This window comes from Malaclemys terrapin, chromosome 3, assembly GCF_027887155.1.
Source record: "Malaclemys terrapin pileata isolate rMalTer1 chromosome 3, rMalTer1.hap1, whole genome shotgun sequence".
NCBI classification, from domain to species: Eukaryota; Metazoa; Chordata; order Testudines; family Emydidae; genus Malaclemys; species Malaclemys terrapin.
Genome location: NC_071507.1, coordinates 52650872 through 52666060, shown reverse-complemented (window position 1 = coordinate 52666060; position 15189 = coordinate 52650872). Strand labels below are relative to the sequence as shown.

At 42.8% G+C, this 15189-nt stretch overlaps 1 protein-coding gene across 1 annotated transcript in view; it reads right to left on the bottom strand.

Moving 5' to 3' along the window:
* DNAH14 (dynein axonemal heavy chain 14) overlaps positions 1–15189 on the bottom strand; it is a 468480-nt gene that overhangs the window by 78152 nt on the left and 375139 nt on the right. Inside the window, 6 exon segments of the mRNA XM_054022851.1 lie at positions 682–926; positions 9396–9517; positions 10255–10485; positions 10767–10982; positions 11593–11733; positions 12590–12685. Of these exon segments, the coding sequence (XP_053878826.1) occupies positions 682–926; positions 9396–9517; positions 10255–10485; positions 10767–10982; positions 11593–11733; positions 12590–12685 (1051 nt within the window).

The following is a 15189-nucleotide window of genomic DNA, read 5'->3' as shown; positions in this document are numbered from 1 at the left end:
AACAAAGTTTCACACTAAACCTAACTGATGTTAATATTGTACTTCTCATTATTTGTTTTTATATGGAATTTATTGTCTTGCTGTATCATTTATATTTATCTTCATATGTTATATAAACTGTAATGAAAATAAATGCACAGAAATAAAGTTACCTGATAATTTCACACATAAGAATTAACAGAAGAAACTGAAGTAGAAATTTATTGTTTGCAATGCACATTAAGAAATTATCCATGTTCACTATCACAATACTGTAGAATAGGGGTCGGCAACGTTCGGCACGCGGCTCGCCAGGGTAAGCACCCTGGCGGGCCGGGCCAGTTTTAGTTACCTGCTGACGTGGCAGGTTCGGCCGATCGCGGCCCCCACTGGCCGCGGTTCGCCGTCCCGGGCCAAAGGGGGCGGTGAGAAGACGCGGCCAGCACATTGCTCGCCCGCGCCACTTCTCGCCGCCCCCATTGGCCTGGGACAGCGAACCGCGGCCAGTGGGGGCCGCGATTGGCCGAACTGCCGCATCAGCAGGTAAATAAAACTGGCCCGGACCGCCAGGGTGCTTACCCTGGCGAGCCGCGTGCCGAACGTTGCCGAACCCTGCTGTAGAGCATAGTAAGCAATTTTGTTCTATACTTTCCTCAAACAGATGCACAGTATGTCCTCAATTTCTGTAACATTTTTGCTTACCTTCTGTTTTCTGGAGCAGTTTAAGTGACTTTTGTTCCAGTTCTCGGAGTGTGATTTGGTCAGCAGAGATACTCTCCAATAACTCACAACGTTGTTGCTCTAACTGGGGTGTTTCATGAATTACTACAGTGGACAACAGTTGGTCCTGCAAACCTTGGAATGTTACAGTGAAGTTGATCATTGTGACCATGTTACAAACTGCAGGAAGAAAATGGGGGTTGGCTTTTTGCGTCGTTATGTATAATCTGAAACACAAAGCATTTTAAGTGTTAAAGGAATAAGTAGTAATGCACATATCAACATATTTTACTCATACGTTTTCTTTTAATTTGAACTTCAGGTTAGGGATGAAGCACATTGGCAAGGTGAGGTAAAAGAAGGCAGTGCTTTCTTTGACCATGCTTTACCTGTTCTGTGAATGAAAACCTATCTAAAGAAATATATTATGAGAGCATTCATCACAATAGAATTTGAGTATCAAATGTTTCTTGTCTAGCGCTTTCAATCTGGTATATTTCAGCAACACTAAGAACACTTTAAAATAAACTGAGTATTGGGCTAGACCCTTGCAGAACCAAAAGGGAAGGAGTGGGGTGACAGCAAAGATGGCTATACATCACTTTTATGTCCTCTTGATCCTGTCTGGGAGTTGCTTTGACTCCCACTATAAGTCAGAACAGCCTCAGCGATGCTCTAATTTTTTTCAGAAAATCAGCGATTTCTCCTCTCCCACTCTAGCCCCAGCTTTATCCCTGTTAAATAGGAGTAGGAATGGGAGTTGTCCCACAGCCAGACTGAGGTAAATGGAAAAGGTATCCAGATTGTCAGGTGCTCCCCAATGAGCAGTCAGCCACTACAAAGCTGTTTTACTCCACCCCATGGCAGACTGGGGCATGAACTAAAGATGCCACACTAGCATTTCAACCTGTCCCTGTGTGACCCTACCCCCTGATTAAGGACACTACACATGCAGATAAACTGAATTCCAAAGGGGTGACCAAAAGACCACCTAAGAGACTGACCACATTTGTCTTTTTCTTTCACTCTGATTCTGTCTCTTGCAGGGGAAGTAGATGAAAAAGTACCTTTTTGTTTATTTTGTTTGGAGAAATCCCTTGTGTGTCTCAAACAGGGGAAGGACTGTGTAAGCAGTGTAAATTGTGGTCTGGGGGTGATGCAGGGGATCCCCTACCCACAACATCAAGTCTCACTATTCTTCTGATGTCATCAAATATCTGTGAATCCTACTGGAAAAGTTTCCCCTTCTTGTTCTGGGCCACATAAAGGCTGACAACATACTACTGCTATAAGTTATTCCATTAGCTCAAGGTGCAGAGGTCTGTGCAGTGGATTTAAAGGTTCAAAACTCGTTGATGACTCATGTGGGCCTGCTCTCGGGATGAATACAGGTTGTGTAGTGAAGGATGCTGCTGTCTGTATGTCCTCTGCCCCATTTGCTGCAGTAGTTGGAAGTTGTGTGGTGAATGACTTTATGGATTGCAGGAAGAGAAAGGATGGTCTTATGGAGAAGGCAGCTGAATGCTGTCCCGGAGAACTGGATTCTATCCCTGCTCCTGCCACATTGTTCCTATATTATGCTAATCATTTCACTTAAATGAAACTTTTCACAGGTGACCACTAATTGGGTGTTCTTCACTTTCTGACTTGAGAGCTTATGGCCAAATCTGCAGAAGTGCTGAGCACTCACAGCTGCCACCGAAGTCAAAGGGATCTGTGCTTTGAACATATAAAATACTGCATTAAATTAAGGTCACCTGCTGATAGCTTGTACCCTTCCAGAGTGTTGAGTTCAGCAAAACTAAAACTTCTGAAAACACAGAAATATAGAGTTAAGGTAAATGCCCTCGCAACCTTAGCTCTGCCCTCACTGGAACTAGCAATAGCTACTGGCAATTATCTGAATGCACTCCAGCTGCATTCTCTGTTAGGTTTAACTGTACTGAATGGTGGAGGAATAAGTTGGAGCAACTTGAAAGAGCTGAGATTGAGATATGAAGAGATCTGGTTCTGAGTCTCTCCCCCCCCCCCATTTGTGTTATCAAAGGAAAGAGATGTATGTGTACCTGTACCTTGAGATTCCAGTCTGCATCATTTCAACACAGAATTGTGTAGGCTGTCTCAGTAGAGAGTACTGGGGTCTTCTTGCCATGGGTATTGTCATAGTGAGGGGGATATGAGAGAAGTCTGTGGATTTCATGATGGGTAGGAGAAAGTATAAGTTTAGGTGGGGGTCTCACTCAAAGAGGGCAGATTTAAGGTTGTGTGGGTGTTTATCTTAACTCTTTATTCCTGGTATTCAAAAGTTTGAGTTTTGCTGAACTCAATGTTGTGCAAGGGCACAAGCTATCACCAAGCAACCTTAACTCTGCCTTACTGAAATTTTTTGCCATTTAACTTCCTAGTTCTTTTTTTAAACAGAAAAAGAGAAATGTTCATTTGTAGGAGTTAGTGCAGTGGTTCTCAAACTGTGGGTCGGGACCCAAAGTGGGGTCTCAACCTCATTTTAATGGGGTCATGAGGTCTGGCTTAGACTTGTTGGGGCCCGAAGCCTGAGCCCCACCACTCGGGGCTGAAGTCAGAGCCCCACCGCCTGGGGTCGAAGCTGAAGCCTGAGGGCTTCAGCCCTGGGCAGCGGGCTCAGGCTTCAGTCCCCCACTTTGGGGTTGTGTGGTGATTTTTGTTGTCAGAAGGGGGTCATGGTGCAATGAAGTTTGAGAACCCCTGAGTTAGTGCTCATTTAGGCATTTGTAGTTCTCACCTAGGTTTGCAGTTGATGTTACTGTGGCTAGGTAATAATCAAAAGATATAGGATAGATATATGGATACAATACCGGCATAGCTATATCATTGTAGCTATACTGGCATAACTGCATATTGTAAATGCAGCCTGCATTGATGGAAGGGATTTTTCTGTCGGTGTAGGGACACCACATCCCCTAACAAAGTTAGCTCTGTTGACAAAAGCATTCTTCCATCAACATAGCTGCATCTACACTGGGCGTTAGGCCAGCACAGCTATGTTGGGGTGTGTTTTTTCACACCACTGATCAATGTAGCTATGTCAACCTAACTTTTAAGTACAGATCAAGTCCTAGCTTCTATATAGTGCTTTTCAGCAGTAGAACTTTACATCATTAACCCCATTTTACAGATGGGAAACTGAGGCAAAGAAAGTTGAAGTGACTTGCCCAAATTCACCGAGCAGGCCAGTGGCTGAGCCAGGAATAGTCCCCCAGGCCAGTGGTCTTTCCACTAGAACATATGATTGGTACATAATTCCTAAGAGCACCTCCCCCATCTTGACATTTTGTTAGAGTGAAATGGAGATAATGGTCATGCTTTGAAATTTTGGCAATGTGTATTTGCTAACAGAGCTGATGAGAAAAATCTAACCCATATCTGTGAGCTAAAACCTCAATAGTTTTATTACATGGTTGTTACAGTAGCTTCAAGTGTGAGAGAGAAAACTGGTATGTCTCTCTCCTTCTCCACCTCCTCATCCCCCACCATTCCCTGGAACATATAGCCCTCTGCCAACATTTCCAGTTCTCCCTCCCCTTCACATCCCATTAAGCCATTCGTTAGCACGGCAGAAGCCATTAGTATGTAAGAAGTTGCTCCTTGATGTCTCCTGCCCTATGCTGCTGACTACAAATATCACAGTCAGCACTTTCCTGAAGGGTCCCACACTACTTTGCTTATGTAGCCCGAGCTGTACACTCAGCTAGCACCTCACTTCCATTGCCCACTTGCAGATCGGACTCCTGCACCTACTTCAGCCAGGCTTCCCCAGCTATGCCTCAGGTCCACCCAGTCTGCCCCTTCTCCAAACTGAGCCCGTCCCCCATACACTTTCAACAGCTCCACCCCCACACAGCAGTGGATTGTAACTTAACTATTCATTTTCTGGATTTCAGATGTCTAAATCTGTTACCTTCAGTTCTTCCTCCCCCGTGACCTCTCATGGAGGAGCAGGTCAAGAAGCTCAAACAGACCAAGAGGAGCAGTGTTCCCCAGATCCCAGAACACACATCAGGTAGGGAGAGGAGTTCAGACCCCTGCAGATTCCTCCAGATCCCAGCACACATACGGAAGGAGAGAATTCAGGGCAGAAAGTCTCCCCCCCCGCCAAACTCCAATTACCTCTGGTACTCCTCACATTCTCCAACCCATCTTTTCTCCTCCCATTCCCTCTAATCCTTACCCTCTCCCCCTTACCTGAGCCCCCCAGCTTCTCTTCCCTCCCCTACCACTCATTCCTATTTATCCCCCTCTCCAGGATACTTGCATCCTTCATGGCAGACCCAAACAGCTCCTCCCAATTACCACCTATCTTGTCCCTTAACCACCCCTACCGTCCCAGTGTGCATTCATTCGTGTAATTCATTTTCTTTTCAAGAATAGTTCCAGTGCCTTCTGAACATTCTGTATTCAGATTGTACTTCTCAAAAAAAAAAAAAAACACACCTTGACAGAGGCAGATTTTTCTCAAATGTTTACTGTTCATTCTCAGATTTCTACTCATGGTGGGTTTCAAACTTCAAAGTTGCTAGAATGTGAACTTAACAAAATGCTATTGCATAGCTAACCCTACCCCCTAAACTGATAATCTGTGTAAGCATGCAGGTTTTACAGCATTTAGAAGAGTTGTCCTTTACACAGGAAGGGCTTCCCAACCTTAGCTAAAGAAGAGCTAGTACTTCATTATAATATTCTATGAAATTATAGGGAGAATGGAGCAGAGGGGCTCTACACATCCATCAGCAGTACAGCAGGCTCAGAGGGGTATTAAGTGGCTCATTAATTTCAATGAGATTCTCAGTTGAACGAATAACCAATGCAGATAAATACAGCCTAAAACAATGGCTCTGAGAAGTATGACCCCCCCAACCTCCATTCATGTCAGTGGGTGTTCCCTTCCTTCCTCCCCAGTGCTGGAGAGTTTCTGATATGCATCAAGCATAATTGTTCTCAGCTCCTTACCCCAGTGTCAGCACTGTGTTTTGGGAGTATGCTCTGAACAGTCTGTCTGTTCTAAGCTCCCTATCCACAGGGGCAGGGCTTTCCCAGGTTCTGGCTCATATGTGGGGGTTAGGGAGAGGGGCTCAGATCCCCTTAGAAGGACAAGGCATCCCAGATCACCTGAGGGGAATAGGAAATGGGGCTCAAGCACCTCCAGAACAGTTAGCCCCCTCCAGAACCTGGCTCACAAGGGGGACATGGAAGGGAGGTCAAACCCCACACATAGGCAGGGAACCCCAGCTCCCAGCTCCCATGGGCGATTGGGAGAGCAGCTCAGAATATCCCACTCCCCAAATAGGCAAGCCTCCTCCAGAAGCTGGCTCACATGTGGAGGGGCAGAGAAAGGGGTCATACCCCTGTAGATGGGTTGGGGAACGTCCCAGATTGTGGCACACATACTGGAGAGAATGTGGGGCTGACAGGTGCCCATGCCCCTATCCTCTCCCCACGTTCTTCTTCCCAGTGTCCCAAGCCCTCCTCCATTCCCTAGGGCATCATTTCAGATTTTGGTAGGTGGGAGGGGGGAGGGGGGCAACTTTAACCGTGATACCAAAGGCTACTTAGACACCTGAAAACTCTAGGGTTTTTTTTGCAGATAACAACTTAGAAATTAGAAAAAAAGAAGATTTAATAAATATTAGACCCACTCAGATCTAATACTAATATGTTCTCACATCTTGTGTCAAGTCACTTAAGGAACACGAGTTAGGTTTAAAATTTTAATGTATATTCTTTGTTACTAACTCTTGAATACAACTGAAACAATTGTAGAAAAATCTAGATTACTTTCTATCATTTTTTTGCAGTTCATCAAGCTTGGACTAGATCATTTAACTTTGGAAACATCCTACTATGGCAAGACCCCATGAGTTTATACTGCACCTGCCTGGGGCTCTAGAGGTGTTACCTCACTACAATAATACACTAGAAAATAACCTTAGATAGAAGTGAAACTGACATTTCAAGTCACTTTCACAGTATTGCCAATCCCAAATGTTCAAAAATCATGAATCAGGCTCACCAAAAATCATGTGATTCGTTTTAAAACCATAAGACTATGTAAAAGTAACAGATTTGGGGTTCTTTTTATTTGCCTTCTGCTGTCAACCATGGCATCCATCCCGGGACTGTTTGCTAGAGTCTCAGAGTCTCAGGCTGTTTTGGTTTTGCTCCCATCTATCAAAGTCCTCTATATTGCAGCATGCAGCAGAGAGAGAGGCTGGTCTGCTGGATAGAGAGCTAGCCCTGAAAGACCTGGGTTCTACTTCCCCCCAATGGACTTCTTCTCTGACCCCAGATCAGTACTTTAAGGACAGACTTTCAAAGGTTTTTAGGCACCCAAAGATGCAGCTAGGCATCTAATGGGGTTTACAAAGCACCTAACCTTCTAAGTGTATTTGAAAAAACTCACTAGGTGCTTAAATACCTTTGAAAATCTGGTCTTTTGTCTGTGTGCCCCTCAGTGCCACATCTGTACAACGATAACAGCATTGCTCTACCTCACCAAGGGGCGGGGAGGAGAGGAGAAATAGGTTAGACATTGTGAGGTGCAAGCTCAAATACTATGGTGATGGGGCCACATATGTACCACAGGTAGAGTGGGAACTTCTCTATACACTGCTAGCCCTTCCCTGGGTTTGACCCCTTCTTTTCACCTATGCCCCCAAAACCTCCCCCTTTTCTGAATGCAACCTAGGCTCAGTGCTTTGGTGTATTTTTTCTGAGTCCCCTGTGTTCTCTCTAAAACAACCCCTCCTCCTCCCTCTCTCCTGTCCACAGAGGGATTCCTCTTTTACAGGCTAAACTTCCACATCCTTAATTTAATCACCAGCCCTTTCTTATCTTAATCACCCTGCCTCTGTTTGCAAACAAAATACTGACTCCCTGCCCCAGGGGCACCTCTCCTCCATAGAACTTACATTTCACACTAATGCTGTTCTGTTGTTAAGAGCTCCGTCAGGGAACTTGCACACCTCCTGTCTGAAACTGAGGGGAGGGGGAGCTACCGCCCTCCCCTGCCCCCCCAATTGGTATCCTTACCCAATCCCCATCACCAGATCCCACAACCCCCTCCCCCATTATCATCCACACCTTCGCCTCTATTCGCCCTCCCCTCCCAACAAGCATGTGCTTGTGTAGTTTATTTTCTTTTCCAAAAATAGTTTTAGCACCTCTGAATATTCTACTGTATTCACTTTACATTTTCCCCAAAGTAAATAAAAATAAAACCTTTTGTCAGAGGCAGATTAGAGCAATATGCCTGCTTTTTTCACTTCAGATTTCTGCCCTGGGCCGGATTTAAACTCTCAGGATATGTCTATACTGCAACTAAAAACCTATGGCTGGTCCATGCCAGCTGACTTGGGCTTGCAGAGCTCAGGCTAAGGGGCTGTTTAACTGCGGTGTAGAGGTGGACCACATCTCACAAGGTCCCAGAGCCTGAGCTCCAGCCCAAGGCCAAACATCTACACTGTAATTAAGCAGCCCCTTAGCCCAAGCTCTGCAACCCACAAGCCTGTGTCAGCTGGCCTGGCCCACCACAGGTATTTAATTGCAGTGAAGGTATACCCTCAGTGCCTGAGGCAATGCTCAGATTCAATAACATATCTCAGAGCCACAAAGGTCCTGTAACACAGAGGTAATTTTCCAAATACTGTAGTTAGCCTCTCTCTCTCTTCACATGTCCAGTGTGATCCATTAGGAGTGTAAATAGGTGCATGAGCCTTAGAACTGCTTGGCGCTTGCCTAACTGGAGAAGCAAACCCTATTTCGAATAATATTTTCCCCAAAAGGCTGGGGGTGCCATGCATTCTGTTGAGATAATCTTTGAGTGTAACACTAGTGTGATGATCTGAGCCCTGGTTTGAGCTCTACCTGTGAACAAAAAGTGTCAGAATGTGTTTTCCGGGGGCTGTATCTTGGGAACAACTTGGTCAAATGGCCCCAATTTTGGATCACTAATAGAACTCTGTGCCCCATGAGGAACACCAAATTTCATGACAATCCTAGTAACCATATGGATTTAGAGCACTTAATGTCAAGCTTTCAACAAAAAGCTGGTCTTAAGTTTAACATTCTGAAAAATCAGGGCCTAGGTATCTCAGATTGAGGACCCAAAATTAGTGGTTACTTTTGACCTTAATGTCTTTGTGCCTCAATACCCCGTCTGTAAAATGGGGATAATACCACTCACTTTCACAGAGGTGTTGTTAAAATGAATTATTTAATGTTTGTGAAGCAATCACATACCACAATGATAAGCACCATAGAAAAGACCATGGAGAAACCAATAATTCTGTCTTCAGAGCAGAGTTTGAATAGTGTTCAGTAAATAAGGTATGTGGCACACAATCAACAACAAAGAGAAAAAAAATATTGAATAGCTACTCATTAAGTGAGCACTATCCATGCTCTTACTGAATGAAGCAGGGGTTCTGAGGAAAAAATAATATGTGATCATATAAATCAATACAGTATCATCATGGACACGCACAAGGGAGTTGAATTAAGATTGCACAGACAACCTTAATTCTGGCATTTTCTAACTTTTGAGCACTTTACTTTGCTACTTTAATAATGTCCTTAAAATGCATTTTGAGAGTGTAGTTTAATATATAGTACAACCTAATACAATAGTAGTTAGAAAAATTGTCATTGATGAGGACAGTTACCTAAAGTTGTGGTTGTATTCAATTTCAGCATCTCCAATCCTGATGAAGTCTCTACCTCCTCTACTGTGGATTTCCTTTCTTAAGATTGGCTTTAAATTTGAATCCAAAGTTTCAGCAAGATCCTAAAACCCATAAATATACTCTGAAACTTGTCATAAATATATTGTCTACATTGCAATCATTATGGTTAATTAATAAGCTCAAATAATTATTTAGCTTTGTGAGCTCAAAATCAGATATACACCTTGCGTTTTATCATTACATTTAATTTCTGGAAGGATATTCATATCCCCTGTGCCCAGCTGGGAACTCTCCTTAAAGAGGGACCCAGGGACAGTGGGTACTAGAGATGCCCTGTCAGTGAGACTCCATTGGAATCATGCTGCCTAGCAATGCAAGTGTGGGGGTGGCAAGGACCCAGAGCTAGTGCAGAAGCACAGGTCCTCAGGGCAGATGGCTCTGGCCTTCTGATCCCATAGGAATCCATGTAGCTGACTGAGACTTTCTTGTATGTATGTGGTTTTATCGAGAAACTGTCAGTGCTTATGGCCAGTTCTCCACACCAGTTTTAACGCAGTGCAATTCCACTGACATTATTGGAGTTACTACTAATTTATATCAGTGTCAGTGAGGAGAATTAGGTTGCTAGAGTTTTAGACAGATGTTTATTATTAAATTTAAATAAATAAAACTACAAAGAAGTTCCATCACTTCCATCGCTCTCCTACTCTTATACCTTTGACAAGGGAAATTAACATTCAAACGCACTCTATTCTTCTTACATTTATAGTTTTCTGATGGAATTTTTTTTCCTTGTTATTTACTCAGAAACCCCCCCCCCCCAATTAAACCAAACTACCTGTAGCAGAATGGAGTCTCCAATTCGCATGGCATTTTCTAAAGTTCTTAAGTAATTGGAATCAGAAGTATGAATTTGTCGTAGCCTGTCTCCCTCCATTTGACAAATCCATTTGTAAGCCTGTTTCTGTGGATCAATTAGTAAAGGCCACCGTTGTCCATTCTTAACAAGGATAGCATTCTCAATGGAGTACTGGTCGAGAGGCAAACCTTCATTTTGCCATTTACTGACCTAGAAAAGTTTCAATTTTCAATATTTTTACATTTTTGACAATCCTTGTTATTTCATGGATACAATGTTTACAATTAACTACATATAAAGACATAAACAAGGTGATGCAACAGAACACAACAATCTATATTGTAAATAATCTCAGTAAAATACTTGGACCTCTGAATTTTACTCTTAGTAAATCAAGTTTGGAATCAAGTGTTCTGAAAGGGGGAAGTCCTGATAAAGCCTTTGATGTAAAAAAATCAGCTATGCCCCTCACCATCTGCTCACATTATTACCTCATTTTTTTCTGTCATAGCTGTTATTAGGGAATAATTTGGAGACACGGGAATGATATTCTCATTACACAATCTCAGACATTCATTTATTAGCTGCTGACGATATTCTGCTGATAACACTCCGCTGTAGATGATGCATGCTGCTGAAACAAGGGCATCACCCATAATACCTTGCAGCCTTTCGTCCAGGTTATTAACTGATTCTTTCCATCGCTCCTAACACAACCAAATGAAATATTATCATTTACAATAAAATGTACCTGTTTTTAAATGCATGTAAATATGCATTTTTAATAATGCAGTATCAAAGTTTATTGTTTACAATTATGTGGAATAGGAATCGGGAGTGTAATTAAAGTGACAGTTGCAACTTTGGACCTAGGAAAGGAATCATTACTGCAGCACCTCAAAACCTATTAATCATAATAGGGAAGGCTTCCTCCTGCCCTTCAGAACAAGTCATTTCTGCCCTGCAGTACAAGGGATTGGAAATACTGTTGTTTCTGCTGGAGGGAGGAAACTAAGGTGCAGCTGTTGAAAAGTCGGAAGATTGGTTTTATCGGGAAAGAATAATCCTCAGAAAGACAGTTCTCCTCTTCTTCTGCCCAGGGCCGGGATCTAGTTATTAAACTGGACAGGCCAGCACAAAAAGCCACAACACCATGGTAAGCCATATAATAATGTGGGAGAGGGGAACCACTATCTGAAAAGGGGAGGCAGCTTCCCACCCCATAAAAATGTAAATGAAGTAAAACTCCTATGACGCTCTTATGCTTGAATGTTCTGAGGCCAAAAAGTGGACAGTACAAAAAATGAAAGGCAATACCATCTCATCCGCCAGAGCTGTGCTTAATATAGATGCTCTGTGTAGACGCTGAGTTGCCAGTTGCTTTCGAGTTGCTAGCATTTCTTTCTGGGCTATGCTCTCTTGATAGCTTGCCTCTAAATTCTGTTCATGTTCTTCAATCTAATAATCAATTGGCAGATAATAGATCAAGGTTTTTATTTTTTATTTTGATTAAGAGGTGCATGCCTGCCATTTATTAGACTTAATAGACCTACTTCATTGCTTCTATTACTATGTGTGCTACCAATGTAACAGGCTTGAGCTTATTTAAGAAAGTAAGAGCTTACACTGTAGTGATTGACAGTTGTTTCACATTACATTGCTCTAAAACTCAGTCTTTTCATTATGCACTGTCTGACAATAATATGGCAATCCACAAATGGCAAATGATCACAGCAATTTAGAGGCTAAGTCACCTCTAGTCTTTACCCTCTCTGAAGTATAGGCACAACACAAATTTCTATTGTTCATTTTCAAGTGGGCCTTTCCTACATTTTGGAGCAACATTTTCCCTTGGTACTGAAATTGTTCTTTTGGGGTTATTTATTACTACCGATTACTTTTCTGTTGTTTAACACTTTCTGCATTAATAAGTCCTCCTCCCACTCCCACTGTAAAGTCCAGTGTCCCAAATTTGAGCTGTAGCTGGTTGAGAGGAATGAAGCAAACCAGGAGGCATTGGAAGCTATTTCTCTGAAGAAATCACTATTTTCTAGGCTTTGCTGAAGTTTGATTAAAGGCCTGATCTTGCAGTCCTAGTGCAGGTAAAGCTCCCATTGAAGTAAATGAGACATCAGACAGGAGTTCCACAGTCTTAGGATTGGGCCCCAACTCTCCACTAAAGAAGTGTGTCCCCCTTCTGAAGCTTTTAAAATAAAAATCACTTGTACAAGTTTTAATAGGGTCTAAGAAAAATATGAATATTTACATGCTTCAATAACTAAGCAATAACATATAATAATGAGAAATGTCTCACCAAGGCCAAACTTCTTTGTTTTTCATCCAGTTTTTGATGGGCAAGTCTTAGTACTTCCTGAGCTTCTGTAACCCGGATTTGTTTTGGCTTCATCAACTAGATAAAAATATGCATCACAGACTACACTTCACTTTGAATGAAGAAAATGTATACACTGTGTTAAATACCACCTACATATTTTGAATTTATTCAAAAAGCTGAAAAATGACTTTTCCCAACACACACCTTTCTCCTGCAGTCCCCCTGGTAAATATTTTTAAAACTGGGCATCCAAAGTTAGGCTAACTGAAATACTAATGGTTATCAGTTAGTTGGTAATGGTATTGGTTGCTAATATTTGTATTGATATGAAAGAAAAATCTGATGGTCATCTTATTTCCTAATGCAGACCTAGGCAAGTATAAACTACATTTTCCCATTTCTTCACTGTACCCTCTTTGTTTAGCTTGTAGACATAAGCAAATACCTACCTTGACATCATAAGGCCATGTTTATTAACCTAGGTGCATATTACTGAAAAAGGTCTCCAAGAAAAATAAACTTCAGCTCTTATAGTATAGTTATAGAATGACATATTTAGCTCAAGTCATAAAAAATGTGGCAACTGTACTTTCTAACAGGACTGAAAAGTCAATATTAAAAGTGAATCAAAAGGATGTCCAAATCAAACAAGTGACTGCCTAAATCTTTCATTCTGTGCATAAATTATATTAAATTCATTGCAACTCTGTGCTATCACGCCATACACTCTTTCATGGGTATATGCCTCCTTTTGATTTGTATTATTACTGACTGCATTTGATTGTTTTGTCTGCCTTCCTGGGGTTTTCATTCAGTCTGTAAAATGCCAATTGTGTTGTAATAAACACATATTATTAGAAGTTACTGATTAACCAAAGTATCTGTTTGGCTTCTAATTCAGATAGTTCATCAAGGTAAGAATAACTTGCTCTCTAAAATTTTCACATATTTCTCATACTATTTTAAGACATGCATAAAATAAAATCACATACATTTGTGTTTAAGTTCCATGACTTATTTTTTCAGTATAAATGAAAATATTTACATATGTAGAATGCAAACTCCAAATACTCAAAACATGCGTAAGGACAACAAAAATCAGTTGATTGTATTAAAAATCTTGAAATTTTTAAAATAATAGATTTGGAGTTCTTTATTTTCTCTCTTTGTTATGAGTCTTTAGGGTTTATATTTTCAAACTTTTCTCTGCAATTATGAGGGCTAAAGGCTTACTCTTTAAAAATTAAAATTGAGATTCTCAGGTAATTAGATGACTCCTGGAGTTGGCACCTCAAGAAAAACACCAAGATATTGGGGGACTCAGTATAAAATCATAAGAGTTGGCAACTAAGGCATCATGGTAGAAATAGGTCATTGGAGAGATAATTAGGATAGGGCCTTAAAGATAAGACAAGAATCGAGCCTGATGTGGATTAGAAGGGGGAGTACAATGGATGGATGAATAGATGTGGGGGTAACATATCAAGAGGCCAGAAAGAGGAACTGACCTTTTGGTAAAATAAGGATTTCAGTTTTGGCCATGTTAAGGTTGAGCTAATGGTAAGAGATCCAGGAGGAGATGTCAGACTTGCAGAGACATGGGTCTGGATGGAGGGAGGCAGTGAAGAATGTACAGGCAGATTTCAGAATCATCAGCAAACAGATGGTAGATTAAGATGTAAGAGGACAAAATCAGCCAAGAGAATCCAGGGGAAGAAGAGGAAAGGACTGAGGAAAGACCCCTGTGGGATGTGCATAAAGAGTATACAAGGATATGAGGTTGACCCATTGAAAGAGATGCTGAAGAAATACTATGAGTGGCATATGGAGAACTGAGAGACGACAATATCAGAAAAATCAAGGGAGGGAAGAATGTCTAGCAGGAGGGGAGTGATTATAGTGTCAAGATTAGGAGAGATGTCAACATAGGCGTGCGCACGGGGTGTGCTGTGTGTGCCCCGGCATACCCTAATGCCCTGAGCTCTGGCTGGGAAGGCTGCTCCTCTCCCTTCCCCTCCTCAGCTGTTTGCCGGGCAGGCTCAAATCAACTGCTTCCTGCCTCCCTGCTCTGGCAGGGGCCGAGTGAGTCTCACACCAAAAAAAAAAAAAAAGAAAAAAAAAAAAGCCTTAGGGTTAGGTGTGGGCAGGAGTGCAGGGCTATCAGCAGAAGCACAGCCAGCCCCTGCTTGCCTAGGGATGCCCCGCACCTCTTGGGCTGGTGGCCATGGCATCCACGTGTATGGCTGCTCCCTGCCAGCCAGGCTCCACTCTGGCCACAGCAGGCAACAGGTGACCCAAGGGAGCCCAGCTAGGCTAGGGCTGGGTGCAGTGGGAGAAGCTCCAGATACCGGCAGGAGCCATGCCGGGGTGGGGGAAGAGAAGCCCCAGACAGGGCTGGAGCCACATGGGGGGAGGGAGTGGAGGTGGAGGAGAACCCCAGACCCGAGCAGGAGCTGCACTGGGGGGAGAGGGGAGAAGAGGAGAAGCCTGGACCCCGGCAGGAGCTGCACTGGAGGGTGTGGGGGGCGGAGGAGCCACACTGGGGCAGGGAGGAGAAGCGCTGGACCCTGGCAGAAGAT